Genomic DNA, 22,794 nt, shown 5'->3' with positions numbered 1-22,794 from the left:
TCCACTTAGATTGAAACGCACTCATCTTAAAGCTTGGTGGGTCCGGTTTACGGCGAGGTCGTGCACCCTCGTGACCACAGCCCTTCCATCCGGCAGTCCATGCGTGCCGCCAGCGGTCCCAGCGTGTTCTGGCACTGCGCCGACCTGGCTTCTCCTGTGTCGCCAACCGAACTCGCACACTCTCTCGACCTGAGAAAAGACTGGGCAACAGTTAATACATAGTGATAACCGCCGCTGATACCACTAGCGGACAGGCGACGCTTGCGAAACCTAGTGGCGCCAGTCAACACTAGAAGACAAACAACAGCAACCATGCCAAGTAAACGATACCGTCTGGCCTCCAAGAAAGGGCGGAAACCTACAAACAGCAGAGAGGCGAGCCGCAGCACGGCTCACTGATATGGAATGGACTTACATTTTTTTACTGTGTAATACATGTGTGATTATACCATTTGTTTGGCATAAGGATTTGAAAACTCTAAGCACTGTGGACTGTTCCTGTAACTTTTATGTTTGCCCACATATGTAATATATTACAACATTTACCTCTACGTAATTCTTTGATTGCAGATATGATTAAGGTTTATGCTTGGATACCTGCACTGTGGTAGGACTAAGCAAAAATTTTACGATTTCACAAACTTTTGTCTCAATCATGGAACTTTACGCTCAGCGGCCCATTTGAGAGATATATTTTGCTTTGAGTTATCAGCGGGGAATTTAATAGACTGGTACAATTTCCTCTGAGTTTGCTTCTAGCCTACTCACACATGAACTAATCTGCCTGTGCTACGCTTGCCGATGTCAATGGAATGAAAACAATTTGTATCTGACACTGAGTCTTCGACAATGGTCAATTCAAGAAACGATTCTACAAGACTTTGGTGCAGTAAAATCATGTTATTGCCGAATTCTACTGAACATCTTTTACTGATGACAGTACTCTTTACTCAAGACACTACAAAAACAAGTGCAGTGCAAATCTAAATATATGTGAGGAAACTAGTTGTTAGCAAGAAATTTCACCGACTATATGCAGTGTATTTTTCTTGATGCAACTAATGTTATGAAAGCAAACTAGAAAGAACTCATAACAAGAAAAGATAAAAGACTAACTCTGGCATTTCTATGTCGTAAGGACTTTCACATTTGTTAAATTGTACTTCATGGACACAAGTTTACGACATGTTGATGCGTCTGTGAACAACAATTTATTCCTTTTGTAATCACTATTGTTATTGTATTATTTGGACTTACGTACTTTTTCCATCATAATTGTCGTACTTAGAACATTTTAACTCGTTAACGAATTTTCCAGATTAACCTTTGTCAATTACAAATATCACTCTGCAAAATTCTGGCCGGAGAGGCCGAGTGTTGTGATACGGGTGTGTGTTCAAATGGGTGTGAAATCTTGTGACTTAAATGCTAAGGTCATCAGTCCCTAAGCTTACACACTACTTAACCTAAATTATCCTAAGGACAAACACACACCCATGCCCGAGGGAGGACTCGAACTTCCGCCGGAACCAGCCGCACAGTCCATGACTGCAGCGCCTCTGACCGCTCGGCTAATCCCGCGCGGCTTTGTGATACGGGTCTGTAGATAATATCATGGGCATTTCTCTAGTGTTTGGATGTCATGAACACCGTATGTGCCCTTTTACTGTTTGATATTACAAGCGCGCAGTGGCACCAGAGATGCTGTGTTGCCCAGAGGCTTACTTGGACCATCTGTGCTTCAGATGATGCGCACTGTTAATCATCAGGGGAGGAAAGACAGTTGTCAGCAGTGGTGTGTCATATGTAGTAGTACAGCATAGGCCGAGTTTTACTGTTGCAGTTATACTGTGAGGAAGTGCATTATTTGAAACGAGTAAAGAGACTCAAACATTTTGAGAAGAATATTTCATTATTTTGATGAGTATAGAAGAGGATTTAATTCCAGGTAATTGATTTCAGATTTTGTACTTCATTGCAGCAGCTTCTAATTATGCATTCTTGGTTCAGACATCCAGAGACTTGAATGTAGGCAAAGATAAAGAGGCATGAGCCGTGTGGCTCGATCAGCGATATTCTCGCCGCCGCTATGGATCATCTTTCCAGCGGTGTGCACAGAGCGCGCGCTGGCGCCACCTACCGGGCCGACCGGGAGCGAGCGGAAAAGCTGAGGAAGAGGCAGTGATTTTGCTTTGGGAAGCCGAGCAGTAACGGCGTTTTGGGAACTGTGGGGGACAGCTGAAGTCCGGTGTTAGCCAGCAAGCAGGGCACGTCCAGAAGGGGCTGTTTGCCCGGGTGACGGCGCCGTGGCAAATATCGCCGGCGTGGAAAGAGACGTTACTGGGAAGCCATTGGTGTTGTTTTTCCGCTTGCTTCATGTCTCCTGGCATCGGGATCTGCGGCGGCTGGCTTCGTCGAACAAGCAAGAGGGCAAGGGCCTTGCTTGCCCTGTAAATTGTGGTCGGAATCCACTACCGGGCTCTGTGCGGTTGACTGTATTTTCTCGGGCGGCCGACGCTACTCCTACTGAGTCTGGCCTACAATGTGTTGATTTTAATTGGTTTAATACGTAATGTTTTAAGGTGTATGTGGTGTGATTATCAACATTTACGAGGGCCTGGAGTGCTGAGACATTCCGTTGTAGATCCCTACTGTCAAGGTTTAACCGCCATTGAAAACAGTTTGCTGGCCCTTGTTTAAGTACTGCCTGGTTATTGTATTAATCTCACACCACGGGGCTAAGATGGCCAGTCGCTATTATATATTTATCTCTGAATTGTAATAACATTACTGTTACGTTACTGTTTGAACCAATAGCGTGTCTGAGAGACACGTGTATGATTTTGAAATCAGTAGTTTTCTAAATTCTTACCAGTTATTGAGGGCCCAGTTGTTATTGTGTGTTTAGTGGCCTGAAACGGATTCTATTGATGGTGGTGCTAGAATTCCTTCAAAGACAGTAGATCGATATTGTAATTAATTTCATGTATTTTATTGAGGTGTTGTAATGAGTTATTGTGTTTCTAGTTATTTAATGCACATGTCAGTCTGTTGTAGATACCCACTAATTCAGGGATTTTCTCGTGCCCATTCGTGACCACTGCTGCTCCCGTCTTGGGGTCTATGTCGAGCCTGTACTGGAAACAGCTGAACGGGCAGGCGTCCGTTTTCTGAGTGTGGTTGTTGAATCTCACGAGCCTGTTTGCTCACATGAAATTTTATATGTTATATGCTAAATTAACGGGATTATTTTGGTAATAACAATCACTGTCGTAATGAAAGAGTACATTAGTTATAAAATTTACTTCATTTCAGTAAATGTGTAATAGGCCATAAGTGCCCCGCGTTTTTATAAATGTTTAAAATTGAACTAATTTATTTTTAACTGAATGGTAAATTATAAAGATGTGTGGTGGTTTTAAACAAGTGATGGCTTTATTTGTCAAGTTCGCTTGTTTAAAGGTACCAAATAAAATGTTAGGTGCAACTGTCGATGGTGACTGCGTGATGTGTTACTTTGGTCCAATCCTACCAGCCTACAGCCTATTGTACTGAGTTTGTGTCTTTGGGTAAAATGTGTAATTACATGTTGTCTCGACACTTCAGGCCTTGCATAATTTTAAATTTGATATTTGGGGTAGGGATAACTGTTGAATGTATAACATCATTTCTAAGAGTTGCATTTTTGAAAAGATTTCATTTGATGTTAAAGAATACCTATGTTTGTCCTCTGAAGAACTGACATTTATGTCTATTAGTATTTGTGAAGCAAAGAAATAGATAATGTTTCAATATAGAACTTTTCTGATCAGAAAACTAAAGCATTTGATATTATAATTTATCCCAAGTCATTGTTCGCATCCAAAGTTCATACCAAAATATTGTTATAACCTTGTATGCTTTGCCTTTTTTTAAAAAGAGAGCGCATCTCATTACTGAGTTGTAGCGCAGCAAATGCGATACACTTCCAGGACAAGAACAGTGTCATAGTGTTTCCATCGTGCTACAGATAAGCCAAAATTTTAACAAAAGGAACACTGAGGTTTTACAAGAGCAATTTATCAGTTTAAAAAGCTTAATGATTCACAGTGTTGAATTCAGACAGTATTCTTGCCATTATGAATGTTTAAACAGACAGAGAACCAGAGAGACTTTCAAATCACGTTATGGCAGTCAGATTTTGGAACACATTCTCGCAGTCGATGGCTATGTTTAAATTAATTTCTATGTTGAAAGTTTACACAAGATTACGGATAGCTTGCACTGCCAGGAAGCAAATCTTAAATGAATAACAACTGTCAAATTATTTTAATGAGATAACTTTGGATTCTAGGGTAGGCAACTTTCGTAAGTGGTAGTGTGGGGCAAAAAAAGAAAAAAAATGTCTAGTGAACATGTGCTTTAAAATGCATACCTTAAGAACTATGAGCAGTTGTTCGTCTTAGATACTTTAAAACACATCTCTTCTACTGCAAGCTCTTTCGTTTCCATATTTTTCGAGGATGTAATATGGGCCACGGAGCGTTATCTATGCCTAGCAGCTGACGTCAGTTGAAGTCCATCTGCCATCTCGGGGAGTCTTAGAAGACTATATTAAACCTTCTCTCTTAGCGCTGATCTGACGGTCAGTTGTGAGTATATGTTTTGAAACAATATATGTGGAATTTTCAGTAAGTAACTCAACTCATTTTTCTCTCGGTCAATTTCGGTTTTAAAAAATGCGGCATTTGTTGTGGAACGTCTTGGAATATTCCCGCCTCAGACCCTAGAGCTTCATGAAGTTTCAAATGCTGGCGGCGCTATACGTGGCTTTCAACATGGCGTCTGTAACGGAGAGAACTGTCAATGAGCTTCTTTAGGTGGAAAACCAGAGCATCGCAGATATTCATAGGCTTTCGCAAGATGTCTACAGAGCAGTGAACAAAAGCACCGTGAATCGTTGGATGAGGCGTCTGTCATCATCGCAACAAGATCGCGCAAACCTCTCTGATCTCCGCATGCAGGCCGACTGCACACAGCTGTGACCCCACAATATTGGTGCAATGAAAGATGCACCTCGCGGGGAGAATACGTGGAGATGGGGAGGTTATTGCTGTGGACCAGCAGAGTGCCACCACGCGGACTTCCGTGTATGAATACTCACCATCTACGTTAGTCATATAGCCCTGAATTCTCATTCCAATACCGTAACACAGTAACGGCCATTCTGGGATGACTGTAGACGTCATCGTGATACATTTGAAGGTGCTGTGGTGATATAACAGAGGATTAAGAAGAAAAAGAAAGGCATGGTTTGTGCATTGCCTGATGAAAGGAGTTTGAAACATTTTACTCGCGCTCTCAATCCTGGAGTATGGTTCTGCTGTTTGGAGTCCACACCAAGAAGGTACTGGAAAGAAGAGAAGTGACTGTAGACGTCAGCGCACACTCCTGAGGAAACACGATTCTGCACTTAAACATTTTATAATGTTAAAACAGTGTGGTTACCGATACATTAGACATTAAATGCAACGTTGTTAGTACCGGGTGATCAAAAAGTCAGCATAAATTTGAAAACTTAATAAACCACGGAATAATGTAGATAGATAGGTAAAAATTGACGCAGATGCTTGGAATGACATGGGGTTTTATTATAACCAAAAAAAAACAAAGTTCACAAAATGTACCGACGGATGGCGCTGGACAGCAAAACATCAGTGACTCCGCATGACAATCGTGTATAAAAGGAGCCGTAATGAGAGAGAGAATCAGATGCGCCAGCAGTCGCAGCATGTTGACGTTACCTGAAAACGCGCTTTTAGTGAAGCTGTATTATCAGAATGGGGAATGCGCTAGTTCAGCGTTACGATCCTATCATCATAGGAAGGGGATTCGAACGGGTAACGGTCCGTTGACAAATGCAGCTGTGGCGAGAATGAAAGTTCGAAGCCTCGGGTTGTTTAGACGATAGACCCCGTAGTGGCCGATCGAGCACAAGGTGTAATGCTGCTGAGACAGTTCAGGAAGAAATGGAGACTGTAGCGGGTTCGTCTATGCAGCGCTCGTGCGGTCGCACGCCGCACCGGCATTCCATACACTACTGTTTGGTTGGCACTGAGACGTACTCCCCGATGCTATCCGCACAAAATCCATCGGCATCATGAACTGTTACCTGGCGATTTAGTTAAGCGGAGGGCACTTGCGGTGTGGGCCTTTCAAAAGATGGCGGAAGATGACGATAGGTTGAGTAATGTGTTGTGGACCGACGAAGCTCATTTCACACTCCGAGGGTCTGTCAACGCCCGCAACTGCAGAATATGGGCTGCAAAAATCCTAGGACTGTCGTGGAAACTCCATTGCACGACCAGAAAGTCACGGTAAGGGGTGGATTTACCCCTTCTACCGTTATCGGGCCTTTTTTCTTCGAGGAAATGCGTGATTCTGGTTTTGTAACTGCTACCGTGACGGGTGAGAGGTACGCCGATATGTTACAGAATCGCATCATCCCCAGCCTGGCTGATAAACGCCTGCTGGAACGTACGATGTCTGTGCAGGATGGCGCTCCACCCCATATTGCTAAACGCGTGAAAGAACTCTAGCGCGCGTCGTTTGGTGATGCTCGTGTGCCCAGCTGCCACATTCGTCATGCTTGGCCTCCCAGGTCCCCAGACATCAGTCCGTGCGATTATTAGCTTTGGGGTTACATGAAGCCGCAACTGTATAGTGATCGACCGATATCTCTAGGAATGCTGAAAGACAATGTCTCGCCATAACTCTGGACATGCTTTACACTGCTGTTCACAATATTATTCCTCTACTACAGCTATTGTTGAGGAAAGATGGTGGACATATTGAGCATTTCCTGTAAAGAACATCATCTTTGCTTTGTCTTACTTTGTTATGCTAATTATTGCTATTCTGATGAGATGAAGCGCCATCTGTCGGCCATTTTTTGAACTTTAGTTTTTTTTTTTTTTTTTGTTCTTACAAAACCATTCCAAGCATGTGTGTCAATTTTTACCTCTCTATCTTCATTATTCCGTGATTTACTCAGTTTTCAAATTTATACTGTCTTTTTGATCACCCGGTGCTTAAAAAAGAAATAGTACTTCGGAAAGAAATATATTTTGAACACCTGACAAACATTCGCACCGCAAGTTTTCTACCATGCTTACTATGGCGACAGACTTTAAAGTGCTAAATCTACTACCTTCTACACAAAAAAACATAGTTTCTAATGTAGCGGGAAAATGGCGTACATCGCATGCATCTTCGTTCGTCTAGAGGAGGTTTCCCATCGGTTTGGTGGACATGATTCATCACACATGATCAGAATTCCCTGTGGTACTGGGGAGGTTTGCTTTTAACGATCGCAGGTAGATTACGCTATAAGTCAGAGACAGAACAAATGAATTGTATACGAGTCGAACGTAGGCTATAACACACAACTGATATGACACGAGAGAACATGGAAAAAATGGTTAAATGTGCGATAAATGACCGCCCACAATGTCACCCTATCTCTAGAAGGCATCATCAGTCCTACCTCGTTACACCCCTCTCAACAGGTTCCTCCATCTACTTCCTGTCATCCTTTAACGCAGTTTCATGTCAGTTTAGAGGCAAATGGTTCTCTTTTCTGGGAAAGCAACCATGACAGCAGTCAGTTTGCATGTATTCCCATTACCTCTCTTAACATAGTTCAGAACGTTGTTAAAAACCACACAGCAACTGTTCTGTAAGGTATTTGTTAACTGACACTGTATGGTTGTGATTGGTAGAGCGTGTAGACAGGTACTTTACAAATAATGTTTGTTAGAGTTTAAACCACTTAAACAGTCTCACATGGGGTCAAACACGTGATACATTCTTTAGTTGTATATTACAGTTCCCAAGCTGATAATGCAAGCTCTTTAGCTAAGGATAATGTAGAATTTACCGTATTGTATTGTATGTAACCGGGGACCTAGAAACGACGGAGGGGCTCCGTCCCCGCTGCAGCCGCAGTGGTCCAAAACCCCACGACGACTACCGCAGTCCACTTCGCCCCTCCGCCGCCCCACACCGAACCCAGGGTTATTGTGCGGTTCGGTCCCCAGTGGACCCCCCAGGGAACGTCTGACAGCAGACGAGTGTAACCCCTATGTTTGCTTGGTAGAGTGATAGTGGTGTACTCGTACGTGGAGACCTTGTTACCGCAGCAATCGCCGACATACCATAGTGTAACTAAGGCGGAATAAGGGGAATCAGCCCGCGTTCGCCGAGGCAGATAGGAAACCGTCTGAAAACTATCCACAGACTGGCTGGTTCACCGGACCTCTACACAAATCCGCCGAGCGGATTCGTGCCGGGGACCAGGAGCTCCTTGCCGTGCGGAAAGCCAACCGGGCGGGCTGAGAATTTACCGTAGTCACATGTCTGGACACGTTATGAAAATTTGGGAGGTGATTGCCAATGACTCTGGAGTCACACCTGAGCTTGTGATCCGACATACATAAATAATTTATTACTCTACATTTGGTGGTCATCCATGTTAAATAGCCTATTCGAGGAGTCTTATCGCTGCCCACGATCAGTTACTGTTTCCCTTGCTCCCAGTGCTTCCATGTCGATTTTTTCTAGTATATACCTCTTTCTGTCACACACTCGTTCCCATGTACGAGTATCTTCCTGGACCAAGCAGACGTGTAAGTACTCTTTCATTCTCCCCCAATTTTCCCGCATCTTGTTGTATTTTCCCTCAATTTATACGTATTTCCCTCAGTTTCCGTAATTTTACAGATTTTACGTCTTTTTCCGTATGTTTTTCGATATGTATATGGTCATATTGCAAACATAACCAGGTTTGGTTTTATTTTATACGGGTAATATTCGTCAACCCACTTAAGAAACCTGAGAATTTTCCTATTTTAGATTATCTACATGCATTCATTTCGGATGGGACAAGCATGAAAACACTCGAGATAGATGGTTGAAAGTTGTCTCGTAGCTATATGAGACTCGACGAGTGCTGCCTGCGAATGATATAGTGGAAACTCGAAATAATTCAGTGTCCTACGCCGAAGCATCAAGGAGCGTGTCTGCATACTCATTTAGTTGGGCAGCTGATGGAAACCCAGTCTGGAACCAGTTCTGCATGTTGACTTGATTCCCAGTCCAACTTGTAGGGAGCTGCAACAGGAAGTTGACCTGTGTACAGAGCTGATTTGTCCAGTTGCTTCTGCCTCGGTTTTCCATAAGCATGCCCTCTTATTGCTTATCAGGTGGGGTCTGTTGTTCCTGTTTATATCATCCCACTCTGATACATGTCCGCATCACAACCAGTGCATCTGCAACCCGTCGATAAACTGCAGGTACATGAATCGGTGTTTGGCTTAGAGGGCTGGCTGAAACTGATACGTGGTGGGGGGGCGGGGGGGGGGGGGGCGCTGGCGGCTGTCGCTTTCTCCGTTCGATTCACCCGGATCGATTGTTTCCCTCTGAAGTTGCTTATCTTTGGCTCGTTGACCGGTTGTGGTGCTGGTGGGCTGGCGGGCAGACTGGGTTTTGGCCTCGGAACGGCCGGTACGTGTCGCTGCTCAGAGAGTGGAACTTGTGCCTGCGTGGAGTTAGCTGTATTTGTCCGGTGTATGTGGCTCGATGTGAGGAAGCGGGCCTGTTATTGCAAGTTCTTGAGGCGCGACTGGGCCATGATCTTCTACACAGGACGCTGAGTAATGCGTTATTCATTTTGGCTAGTGGAGTTGAACTATGTACCGCGCAGCTGTCTATTGTAGAAATAGACATTCAAGCTTTCTAGTTTGCTCTCGGGCCTACCCGTGTTATCACAAGCTTCTACCTTTTGTTATGAGTGCCAATATTGTATTGGAACTGCGACGTGCTGGTGTAATAATATTATGCTTTGTCTTATCGTTGCCCTTTTAAAACTAGTCTGTGCTGGAGCAGTTTTATACATTTTGAAATTTGAGGTCTACAGTTAATTCTTTTAACCATTTTTAATTTGCCTTTGTCTTGATGTCATCTATCTTTGCAGAATTTTATCTTACTATATTCTGGGGATGTTAACATTGTTTCTTTTGGCTGTGGCTAAGGAAGGAGACTAATGTTCTGAATTATACCTTACGTGCAGCGGGAGTTGAAATTATGTGCAAGTTAAAGAGAAAAACGTGATGGGTAGCGAAATTGTGAATTATATGAATTGTCCTATTTCTCTTGCCCAGGTGACCTATTTAAAAGAAACTTATTTCACCTTTATTATTCAAGTGCCCCTTGTTAAATGAAAGTGATTTTACCTTTTATTATTGAAGTGCTTACAGTTAGTATAGAAGTTATAAGAAGTTCTTGTTTGCACTTAATTCAATTAGAAAGGTACGGTGTAATGTATTTTTCTGACTTGTGAATAAGAGATACTGGTAGAAAATTTTTGGTAAATACTGTGCCCTTTGGGTTAAACTGTTGGTCAGTAATGAATTTGTTGTATCCTGCAAGTCCTCTGTACTTGTTATTATTCCATTTGTCACCGGTTTGCACGCAAACTCCACGTAGCAGAAACTAGTCATTAGGAAACAAACAAAAGTGGCAGTAAATGGTTAATCAATTTTCATATTTTTACGACACTCGGTGATTGCATGGATAGGAAAGGGGATCCAGCTCAGTAATGATGTCACAGGACAATGACAACACAGGTGGCCTAAAAGTTTTATATATTGTAGGTTATTATACGATTCAGTCATACTTTGTGAAAAAAATGTCACTAGTTTATAATTTTTCACTTAACAGTCTTTACGAAGGTGCAGGTGTGCGGACGACGAAGAATGTAGCCGACGACAATGATGAGCTACCGCTGTCACTGCTGCTGGTGGAGAACCACCTGTCGTCTCCAGAGGCACGGATAATTACGGGGCAGGCAATAGTTGCAATAGTTCCTCCGCCTGTCCACTCCTACCGAGCTCTCAGCACAGTAAGGTTAAGAAAGTAGATGCGCCTACACTGGCGCGATCATAACTGCACACCGCGTCCCTGGAAGCATCCAACAAACGCTTCCGCACTTTTTCTTCACTCAAGCTTCTCTCCTTCGCAGCGCGACAGAGAATCTCCGTACGCAAGGATAAACATCGGCACAGCTACTGCCATTCCGTCCTTGCCATCGATACATTAAATTGAAGTTCCGTTAACGATTACCCAGGAGTTTGTAATTCTGTCAGAGACGGCAAAGGACTTGGAAGAGCAGTTGAAAGGAATGGACAGTGTCTTGAAAGGATGATATAAGATGAACATCAACAAAAGCAAAACGAGGATAATGGAATGTAGTCAAATTAAATCGGGTGATGCTGAGGGAATTAGGTTAGGAAATGAGACACTTAAAGTAGTAAAGGAGTTTTGCTATTTAGGAAGTAAAATAACTGATGATGGTCAAAGTAGAGAGGATACAAAATGTAGACTGGCAATGGCAAGGAAAGCGTTTCGGAAAATAGAAATGTAATACCTCGAGCATAGAGTTAAGTGTCAGGAAGTCGTTTCTGAAAGTATTTATAGGAGTGTATGGATGTGAAACATGGACGATAAAAAGTTTAGACAAGAAGAGAATAGAGGCTTTCTAAATGTGGTGCTACAGAAGAATGCTGAAGATTAGATGGGTAGATCACGTAACTAATGAGGAGGTATTGAATAGGATTGGGGAGAAGAGAAGTTTGTGGCACAACTTGACTAGAAGAAGGGATCGGTTGGTAGGACATGTTTTGAGGCATCAAGGGATCACAAATTTAGCATTGGAGGGCAGCGTGGAGGGTAAAAATCGTAGAGGGAGACCAAGAGATGAATACACTAAGCAGATTCAGAAGGATGCAGGTTGCAGTAGGTACTGGGAGATGAAGCAGATTGCACAGGATAGAGTATCATGGAGAGCTGCATCAAACCAGTCTCAGGACTGAAGACAACAACAACAACAACAAGATTTCGCACACATTTGAACATTTTTTTTTAAAAGCATCCCGCAGCGTTCTAGGACGAGCAGCGGCTCAGTCCAGACATAACATTGTTGCGTGTGCTATAACACTAACGTGCCGTGAGACACGGTAATGTTGTTCTCTCAAAGGATTTCAAAGTTCGATTGTGCGTGTGTCCAGTAGAAAAGGGTATTGGACTATAATCTCGAATTCTGTGAAGTCGACAGTAAATCCAAACGGGCCTTAACCTTGGGAAGTGGTAAAATTATAAGTGAATGAAAAAAAAATGAACGGTCGCCATCCTAATTAGGTACATTAATTTGGAAATATATATTTGAGAAAATTTGATATTAGTTATTGAAGTTACTTTTGTTGAGTTTTCCCTTTGAATAGCAAAACAGGACACAAACTGACAGTAAACTCTGTACTGTGTGTACCAGCAGTTACCCAGAACACACACACCAGTAAATTGTGGGGAGCAATATTGCACCGAGCTCATACTAATGACGGCCACAATCATTAGCATTACTTAATAAAATTACTGAAACATCACTGCATGAAGTGCAAAACTAATTTTGGACATGAGGGGCTTCTATCTTGACTGAGATGAGTAACACAAATAATGATGAATAACATCTGAAATACACTAAGTTCCTCTACACAGGAAGGTCATATTTCAATAGTGGTACAAGTCCATTCCCTCCACTTTTATGCCTATAATTCTTCTGAAATTAATGGTCCAAACAACCAGAAAGAAAGGTTCATCTCTAGCAAGAAGACATATGCTTGAATATTTCTGTTGTCTCAACTGCAGATTTTTCAGCACTCATTTAACTTTAGGACTCTGTACGTCAAAATGAACAAAAATGGACTTGTACCACTATTGAAATAAGCCCTTCATAAAGCAGTTTCCCTTAGTAGCAGTGATAGTTCATTTTTTCTTAATAGGAGGAAAATATGATGGGGACCCATAAGCTGGTATAGTTTCAATAGCCAAGGTTCTTTGATTATTGCGAAAGTATAAACTACATCTACAAGCTAATCATTCACTAAATTACTTAAGGTAATAAAATGCAACACTAGGCTTAATTAGCTTCGAAAGGGACCATTCACAATGGGTACCAAAACTACACTATCTTTGAAAATGTGCACAACTTCACTTCTAATAGTACTACCGCAAGTCGGTTCATTAAAGATTTACATGTACTTGTACTTTAATCTCCCGTGAAGCAGGTATTCTTGGCAATAATATTTACACAATCTTGCACTGTAATCCGACAAAAAATACACTCCTGGAAATGGAAAAAAGAACACATTGACACCGGTGTGTCAGACCCACCATACTTGCTCCGTACACTGCGAGAGGGCTGTACAAGCAATGATCACACGCACGGCGCAGCGGACACACCAGGAACCGCGGTGTTGGCCGTCGAATGGCGCTAGCTGCGCAGCATTTGTGCACCGCCGCCGTCAGTGTCAGCCAGTTTGCCGTGGCATACGGAGCTCCATCGCAGTCTTTAACACTGGTAGCATGCCGCGACAGCGGGGACGTGAACCGTATGTGCAGTTGACGGACTTTGAGCGAGGGCGTATAGTGGGCATGCGGGAGGCCGGGTGGACGTACCGCCGAATTGCTCAACACGTGGGGCGTGAGGTCTCCACAGTACATCGATGTTGTCGCCAGTGGTCGGCGGAAGGTGCACGTGCCCGTCTACCTGGGACCGGACCGCAGCGACGCACGGATGCACGCCAAGACCGTACGATCCTACGCAGAGCTGTAGGGGACCGCACCGTCACTTCCCAGCAAATTAGGAACACTGTTGCTCCTGGGGTATCGGCGAGGACCATTCGCAACCGTCTCCATGAAGCTGGGCTACGGTCCCGCACACCGTTAGGCCGTCTTCCGCTCACGCCCCAACATCGTGCAGCCCGCCTCCAGTCGTGTCGCGACAGGCGTGAATGGAGGGACGAATGGACACGTGTCGTCTTCAGCGATGAGAGTCGCTTCTGCCTTGGTGCCAATGATGGTCGTATGCGTGTTTGGCGCCGTGCAGGTGAGCGCCACAATCAGGACTGCATACGACCGAGGCACACGGGGCCAACACCCGGCATCTTGGTGTGGGGAGCGATCACCTACACTGGCCGTACACCTCTGGTGATCGTCGAGGGGACACTGAATAGTGCACGGTACATCCAAACCGTCATAGAACCCATCGTTCTACCATTCCTAGACCGGCAAGGGAACTTGCTGTTCCAACAGGACAATGCACGTCCGCATGTATCCCGTGCCACCCAACGTGCTCTAGAAGGTGTAAGTCAACTACCCTGGCCAGCAAGATCTCCGGATCTGTCCCCTATTGAGCATGTTTGGGACTGGATGAAGCGCATGTTTGGGACTGGATGAAGCGTCGTCTCACGCGGTCTGCATGGCCAGCACGAACGCTGGTCCAACTGAGGCGCCAGGTGGAAATGGCATGGCAAGCCGTTCCACAGGACTACATCCAGCATCTCTACGATCGTCTCCATGGGAGAATAGCAGCCTGCATTGCTGCGAAAGGTGGATATACACTGTACTAGTGCCGACATTGTGCATGTTCTGTTGCCTGTGTCTATGTGCCTGTGGTTCTGTCAGTGTGATCATGTGATGTATCTGACCCCAGGAATGTGTCAATAAAGTTTCCCCTTCCTGGGACAATGAATTCACGGTGTTCTTATTTCAATTTCCAGGAGTGTATATTTTATAATAAATTGAGGATACTTTAGCAAAAGCCTATCCAACTTCACTTTTATGGTTTAAGCTTTTAAGTAATTAAGGTTTTCACTTTCCTCTTGACTAATCTTTAAATTTTTGTACATAAACTTCCTGTCTTACGAATTCCACTTGAAGTAGTCCATAAACAAAGCATACAAATTATACTCTTACTTTAACTTTTGCTACTCCTTTTACTTTAGCCAAAAATATCACTTTTAAACACATGAATGCCAAAATTGTTCATTTAAATCAGGATACTCGGTTTTAGCAGCACTTGGGTGAGGACCCCGCATAGGTTCGTGATCAGGATTGAAGTTATAGTTCAAACACGAACTGACGTTTTATGTTATTTTATATTGAAACAACACACAAATTAACTGGTCTATGCCAATATACATTAAATAACTGAATGTATGAAGTCTGTGAAGCAGTGGCGAAGATTGGTGGCAGGCGAAATGGCGATTAACTGTACTCACAGCTCTTGATGTGGGAATACTCTATAAAATCTCTTCGTGGTGTCGGATTTTCAACATATTACCGCCATTCCATTATTCAATGAATACCATATAATAGCCAGATCGATATCCGAGGCAAAGCCCTCCTGGTGCAGCTTCCAATTGCCTCTCTTAGCACCGTCGAGGTGTTCCGTGCTAAGGCTAGCCACACACTGCGTGCCGTTCACGCAAAGGAGCCGCTCAATTCGATCGCCAAACTCACCTTTCACATCACGCCATGCCACTTTTGTTGCGGAGGGACTCCCCTACAGCGTTTACATGTTACAAATACAAGTGCCCTAAACATGAACCAGCTTTTGACAAACATACTTCTTTCATAAACATATTCGTTTTATAATAATTTCAAATGTTCTTTTGCTTTTTTCATATATACATTACAAAATTCTAATTTTCTTGCCATACATCAAGGAGTTCAAACAACACAGAATGCACGCTTCATAAATTGCAGATACACAGTTACTTAAAATAAACCTACTCCTAATCAATGGTAGTGTTACACATGCTCCATGTTTCATTGAGGTTTCACGACAGGGATACATCAATGAAACATCGATAACACTTCAAAACAGTGTTGGGAGACCAGGAAAAAAAATGCAAACACATTACACAACAAACACTTCACATAAATGTTTACATAAAACACTGTTTCATCACGTACCAAACATAAACTTTGGTCATATTAAGTAAATACATAATATTGTATTCATCTGTCCATGTTCAAAAAAACATATAGAGGAATTTACATATTGCTTTAATACACAGCCTACATTACACTACATTTTCTCCTGATTAGTTCATACCTATTTTTACTGTATAATCATTAAGAAACTACACTACTGGCCATTAAAATTGCTACACCATGAAGAAATGCAGATGATAAACGGGTATTCATTGGACAAATATATTATACTAGAACTGACATCTGATTACATTTTCAGGCAATTTGGATGCATAGATCCTGAGAAATCAGTACCCAGAACAACCACCTCTGGCCGTTCAAATGGTTCAAATGGCTCTGAGCACTATGGGACTAACAGCTGAGGTCATCAGTCCCCTAGAACTTAGAACTACTTAAACCTAACTAACCTAAGAACATAACACACATCCATGCCCGAGGCAGGATTCGAACCTGCGACCGTAGGGGTCGCGCGGTTCCAGACTGAAGCGATAAATAAATATTTTCAGAAGAGTCACTCACGGTCAAACTTACAATAAACGGATCTTACATAAAAAGCCGTTGTCAAGTGCCCAGAGTTTGTATTAAGCACCATTCGAACTTTATACTCTGATCACATACTATTATCATTACGTATTATTATTTGTCTGTTGGCTGATATTCACAAACCAGACCGGGAAAGCCGATAAATTAAAAACTGCTGCTCCTTCTGCAATCTTTTGGAACGACGGTTTTCCCCAGTACATTTGTGTATTATGACTCGTTGATAATGAGTTTTTTTACGACAATTTCGATGTGTAATTAGAACAGTGAACTATTTTCCATTACTTATGGTAGTGCGTATTGGCTTCAATTACTTGGGTTGCAGAGTGATTGTCAAGCAGGCATCTGTAGCGAACTCTGACGCCAAACAACGATAGATACTCAGCGGTATGGTTACAGGTAATTAAATTCCTCTCTGTCCAGTATGTCGTCAGTTGAATGCAATTACCACCTAACAAAAATAAAGATATTACCTCCCACTCCATCCATTGTTCGCGCCAGCTTGTAGGTAGGTGAAGAGTGGAGACTGAGTACATCTGCCACTAGTTAGGAGTCGTGTTGTGAAATCTTTCCCCAGCAGGTTAACACCAGATGCATGGTATCGTCAATTTTTGAGCTCTACTGCGATTTTAGACCCTCCTTGCGTAGCGCTAGCATATAGTTATATAATTGGGATCTATCTTTACTTCTGTTTACCAACCAAAATAGATAAAGTACCCTAACGTAACGTAACCTTCCTCTCCTGCATCGAGGTAGTTTCCGTGTTGGAAGGTGCACTTTAGCTCTCCATCCAGAAGGACCAGGGTTCGAGTTCCGGAAAGGGCACCACCATTTTTAATTTCCCGCCATTTCCCGGGTGGCGGGTAGGATGGGATACCATCATAGCTCTGCGACAAAGAAATTCCCGCCAAAATTCGAAATTCCGACCAAAATTCGCAATTCCCGCCAATAGGGTAGGAGGAGAGGGGGAAAGGGTAGGGGGGGGGGGGGAGGAGGTCGGGACTTACGTGAAGGTTGAGGAAAACACATGACATCATCTGGGCGTGGGGGTGACGCTTGGGGTGGAGGTAATTAATTGATCAATTTAGTTAATTTGCATATCAATTTAATATCAATTTCATACCAAAATTGCGCTGATACCCCCCTTTTGTTGTTGTTGTTGAAGGTAGGCGAAATGCTACACAGGCAGCGGAACTGTACAGAGAGCGATATCCTGACAAGAACCCACCTTCCCGACGGATGTTTTCTCGTCTTGTTGCGACGCTTCAGGAAACGGGAAGTTTCAAGACACGACAACGCAACTGTCGTAGCTCTCGCACAGACGCCGCTGCCGAAGTTACTGTTCTCACTTCCGTTGCTATGAATCCACATGTGAGCACACGACAACTTGAACACGAGACTGACATTCCTAAAACCAGTGGACATCGTATTCTCACACGTCAGCGGTTCCATCCTTACCATGTACACCTACATCAGGAATTGCATCGGAGTGATTTCCAGAAACGTGTACAGATTCTTATGTGGTATCAACACGATGGATATCGAGCACATAATGCCTTGCCTGGACGTCTTGTTCTGAACCGAAGGTATCCTGCCAGATGGATTGGTCGAGGAGGAACAGTTACTTGGCCTGCTAGGTCTCCTGATTTAAATCCTCTGGACTTTTTTATGTAGGGATGCTTTAAAGACGTTGTCTATCTCGATATTCCAACAACTCCAGAGGACATGCAGGAACGTATCGTGCTTGCTTGTAATTCTCTTCAGCAGGCAACACTCTTTCATTCTTTCATTCAACGAGCGCTCCAGTTTATCGGTGTCCGGGATCACCACTTTGAGCACCTTCGAATGTTCTACTCCTGGGCAATGGTACAGGAGAGTCAAAGTCAATTTTGTGTTACGTTTTTACCTGGTTTTCATTTGTTTTCTGACAACTCCAGCAAGTGGTCGAGTTTGTGATTCCGGGCTCAAAGTCAACGTTGTGTTCTGTAATTAATAACGTTGTATTTCAGTGAATGGTACACTTTGATACATTTTTGAACAGATCTTTCGGAGAGGAAATGAATTATCGAATAAAAAATACAGGGTGCCATTTAAAGCAGTTATACCCCTGTTAATATCTTTGTAAAAAACAAAGCTACAACTAAGGCAATTATGCTGATTGATGCCCCTCTGACGGCTAAAGATCATTAGCTTGAAACATGTAATGTGCATCTGGACAAACAGTTATTTAGGGAGGTGAAGATAAATGGGACACCCTGTATATTCAATGTTAAATTGTTTTGACACAAGAGGCATACTTTCTGATGCACCCTAGTAGATGCACCAAATCGTATCTGAACAACCAAGTAAATTAATTTAGAAGCTGTAATCAATTAAAAGGAAACAGCTATTAAAAGAGTAGTCGACGGCTATTACTTTTCAATACCAAAGTTATTCTTCTGTTTATAGAGTTCTTTGGAAGAGTAAATCTACAGTGTATCATAGAGTACGTGAAAAAAACAACTGCAGTATTTAATACGAACAGTTTTATCCTCGTTGACGCAAGAAAGAACTGAATGACTAACATTTTTTTAACGAATTACACGCCCCAGTACAATAAAGGGTGTTTATAGCTTAGTCACACAAAAGTGACACTTATTATGAAAAACGATAAATAACTTGCGGAAATGTTTGATACAACACTGAATGCAGTATATTCTTACAAATGTTCAATGTGGCTACCTTCTGTAACACAACAAATTTCGCATCTGCAGTCAGTTTCCTGCTAAATCCTCTTGCTGAATGGTGGCAACTTCTTACGTTATCCATTGTCACAACTCGACAACGTTTCCCGTAATTTGAGGAACAAACACTCTGTCTTTAGTGTAACCCTACACACAGACCATTGGGGTTATTTCATGAGATCGTGGTAGGGAGGATATTGTTCCACCACGTCCAACCCAAGCTGGCACTTTCCTATGTAGATGCGCGACAACGTTACGATGAGAATATGGTGGCGAGCCATCTTGGTGGAAAATAAATTCTGTGTCCATATCCTGTCGTAACTGAGATATTATAAAATATTCAGGCATCTCCAGGTACGATATGACAGAGTTGACTCGGCAAAAAAGAAAGGATCATAAATCTTGTTACAGTTTACAGCGCAAAAAACATTTGCGTTAGGCGATTCTCGTACATATTAGATTATGTGACGTGGTTTCTGATCACCCCATGTCCGAACATTATGCCGATTCACTTTAACGCAGGTTCGGAAGTTGGCTTCATCAATGAGCACAATCTTCAGTCTGCATTTTGTTAAACATCTCTACACAAAACCCAGCTCGTTTTTAGTTGTCACTTTCTCTTAAGGCTTGCAAAAATTCCAATTTGTAGTGTCTGAAAGACGGCCATTTCCGTAATTCGTTCCACACTGTAACATCAGACATATTCAGTTCTACGTTCGCACGTCTCGTCAATTTACACAGACTACGAATGTAAGACTACCGAACTTGTAAACCGCTGCGTCATAGAGTGCTGGCCAATCCTGACACAGCGTCATGCATATTACACAGCCAGTTTCGGTGAAACGACTACAACAGTTAATAACACTTTGAGATGGTGGCTTGTGATATTCAGCTTTTAATTGTCTCTGAACTGCAGCAGCGAATATGGATTAATGTAACGATTAACAGTAGTTTGCTCGCTCTGCAACGTTATACGACTTCGTGATGGCTGTTGGAATAACTCATTAGCGCGTGTCACCTAGCAGGAAGTTACGGAACTGACAACGTTAGGCAGGAATAAGACTTAAAGATATACTGCATTCAGTGTTGTGTCATACAATTTTTGTAAGTTATTTATCTTTTCCACAATTAAAGGTTACCTTTTGAAACGTTCCCTTAGAAAAATTATAAATGACTGTCCTTAAACTGACACACAATGTTTTTAGCGCAACGCAATCTGACTTTCAAAACTCGCTACAAAAGAATGGCTCTGACTAACAATAACCTATACCTTTCATGAATCACTTACCTCACAAAAATCTTCGTTACTCGAACTACTGAAATACAGCGAGCGCCACTACTGCCAGCTAAATAAAAGATTCAAACTACTGAAGGCACTAACTACTGATAGGCATAGTTAGCAAATGAAAGATTTTGATAAAGAACAGACAAAGTATTTACCTTAATAGTGTTCAAAAGTCATAATATATACATATGTTCATGACATCCAACCTTACAAATTTACTGTCTCTGATGGACACAGGTCTAGATCATCCGCTCTCAAAACTCCGCCATCTCTCTCCCCACATCCACCACTGCTGGCGGCTCACCTCCAACTGCGCAACGCTACGCGCTGTTCACATCCAACTGCCCAACACTACAATAGCGAATATTCCAACAATGCAAACCAGACACAGACAGTACACAGCACAGTCAGTGGTTTGCATACAGAGCGCTACGTGACGTTACCAACATAAAAACCTAAACAGCCTACTTACACTTTTTATAAATAATGGTTTAGTATTATAATCCCTAAACAAGGACTCCCCACTTTCACTGTACGTCGTTTGTTGAGCAACTAGTGGTGTTACGACGTTGAACAAGGGTGGCCAATACTTTGACGGATTGTTGAAAAAATGGCTCTGAGCCCTATGGGACTTAACTGCTGTGGTCATCAGTCCCCTAGAACTTATAATTAAACCTAACTAACCTAAGGACAACACACACATCCATGCCCGAGGCAGTATTTGAACCTGTGACCGTGGCGGTCAAGCGGTTCCAGACTGTGGCGCCTAGAACCGCACGGTCACTCCGGCCGGCGCATTGTTGAAACTGATACATTTCAGCTAGACAGTACGTAAAAGAGAGAGTGTGTAAGACTGCAAATAATGTGAGAAAATATTTCTGTTGTTATTTCCTCGATATCGTTTTACATGTACATCAGTTTCATTGAGGAGTGAAAGTAATCTATATAATAAGACATTGCAAGCTGTGCGAAATTTAAGTAATGGATGTAATTGAGATATCTCCTCTTCTTTGAGTTGATAAAGTCTACATTAACGCGAAGCATGTAGAAACAGAACAAGTAGATAAAAGAGGACATTTTTTTATAGTAGATACTTTATTTTACGATGCAGATCGTTTGAGCAACAAATGGATGAACGGTTGATGGTAATGTATCGGCAACTGTAATGGCAGAGGAGGGAGACTGCAGCTGTCGTTGATGGGAGTGTACGTGTACTTGCGATTTCAGGATTCATTGCCAAGCCTGTGTCGAATCTTCAGGTCTGTCTACCCGTGGTGAGACAGGTGGGCGGCATGGGGTGCAAGACCCTGTGCTGGTGCCGGGTAAGCATATGCGTGGGAGGCGGGAACGGGGGCGGCCAGGATAGCTGCGTGGGCGGCGGGGGCAGGCGCTGGGGCGGCGTGCACCGGCGCGTGGGCGACAGGGCCGGCGTATACCGCGGCTTGGGCGACGGGAGCGGCGGCGTACACCGGCGCGTGGGCGGCGGGCACCGGAGCAGGGGCGGCCACGACTACGGCCCTGGGCGGCGCCGGCGTCGGGTGTCCGACGCGCTTCACGACCGCCTGGAAGCCGTTGTGGTCGTCGGCCGTGTACTCGACGATGCGGGTCGTGCCGTCGGCGTCGATGAGGCTGTAGGCGCCGGTGACGCGGTCGCCGTCGCGGTGCTCGAACTGCGTCTTGGCGTCGCCCGTGTGCGAGTCGGCCACGGCGTAGTCGAACCTGTAGCTGGGCGGCGCGTAGTGATCGTAGACGACGCCGTGGGCCGGCGCCGTAGGGAGGTGGGCCGGCGCTACGATCCCGGCGTGGGCGGTGGCCAGCAGGCAGGCGAGGACGGCGACACTCTGCATTTCGGGCGACTGCTGCAGCTGTCCTGGCAACGGGGGAGGTGGGTGTGGTGTGGCTGTGTGGTCGCTGCTCCCGCTTAAGTACGTCTCAAGTGCCCGGCACAGAAAGGGGAAAGCATTCTACGTAGCTTCACCTTCATCGCTGACGCCAGCGTCCCAGGAGAATGTAAAGCCTGTCAAGGTGAACCTGCCGAAGGTACCAGGAAGGCCATTTGACAGGGATTTGGATACTCATCTAAATCTTAAACAGATTCTCGATATATCCGACTATGAAATACAGCCTTGTTGCCGAGAAGGCTATAACTGTTGCTCGGTGTATCTGTGAATTAAACTTCTGTGATAACTGCGCTAGTCAGATTTGCTTTAGCAGCATTCGATATGTTTAAAGTCGCTCACAAAAGCCTTAATAAGCTCTGCTTCTGTTGCAAAGAGCTTGGGGATAATTCTGGACAGAGTACACACCTACTCTCTATTACAAGGTGTCAGCGTCACTTTATTCAGCTACAGAAATGAAAAAAAACCTACCCCTTAC

At 43.6% G+C, this 22,794-nt stretch overlaps 1 protein-coding gene across 1 annotated transcript in view; it reads right to left on the bottom strand.

The window, feature by feature from the left end:
• LOC126335661 (cuticle protein 18.6-like) overlaps positions 1-22,318 on the bottom strand; it is a 33,623-nt gene extending 11,305 nt beyond the window's left edge. Inside the window, exon 1 of the mRNA XM_049999116.1 lies at positions 21,688-22,318. Coding sequence (XP_049855073.1) covers positions 21,688-22,265 — 578 coding nt within the window. The 5' untranslated portion in view covers positions 22,266-22,318. The remainder of the gene's footprint in view (positions 1-21,687) is intronic.
• Positions 22,319-22,794: the final 476 nt, after the last annotated feature.

The sequence above is a fragment of the Schistocerca gregaria genome, chromosome 2 (genome assembly GCF_023897955.1).
Source record: "Schistocerca gregaria isolate iqSchGreg1 chromosome 2, iqSchGreg1.2, whole genome shotgun sequence".
NCBI classification, from domain to species: Eukaryota; Metazoa; Arthropoda; class Insecta; order Orthoptera; family Acrididae; genus Schistocerca; species Schistocerca gregaria.
This window is presented reverse-complemented; position numbering and strand designations above follow the sequence as displayed.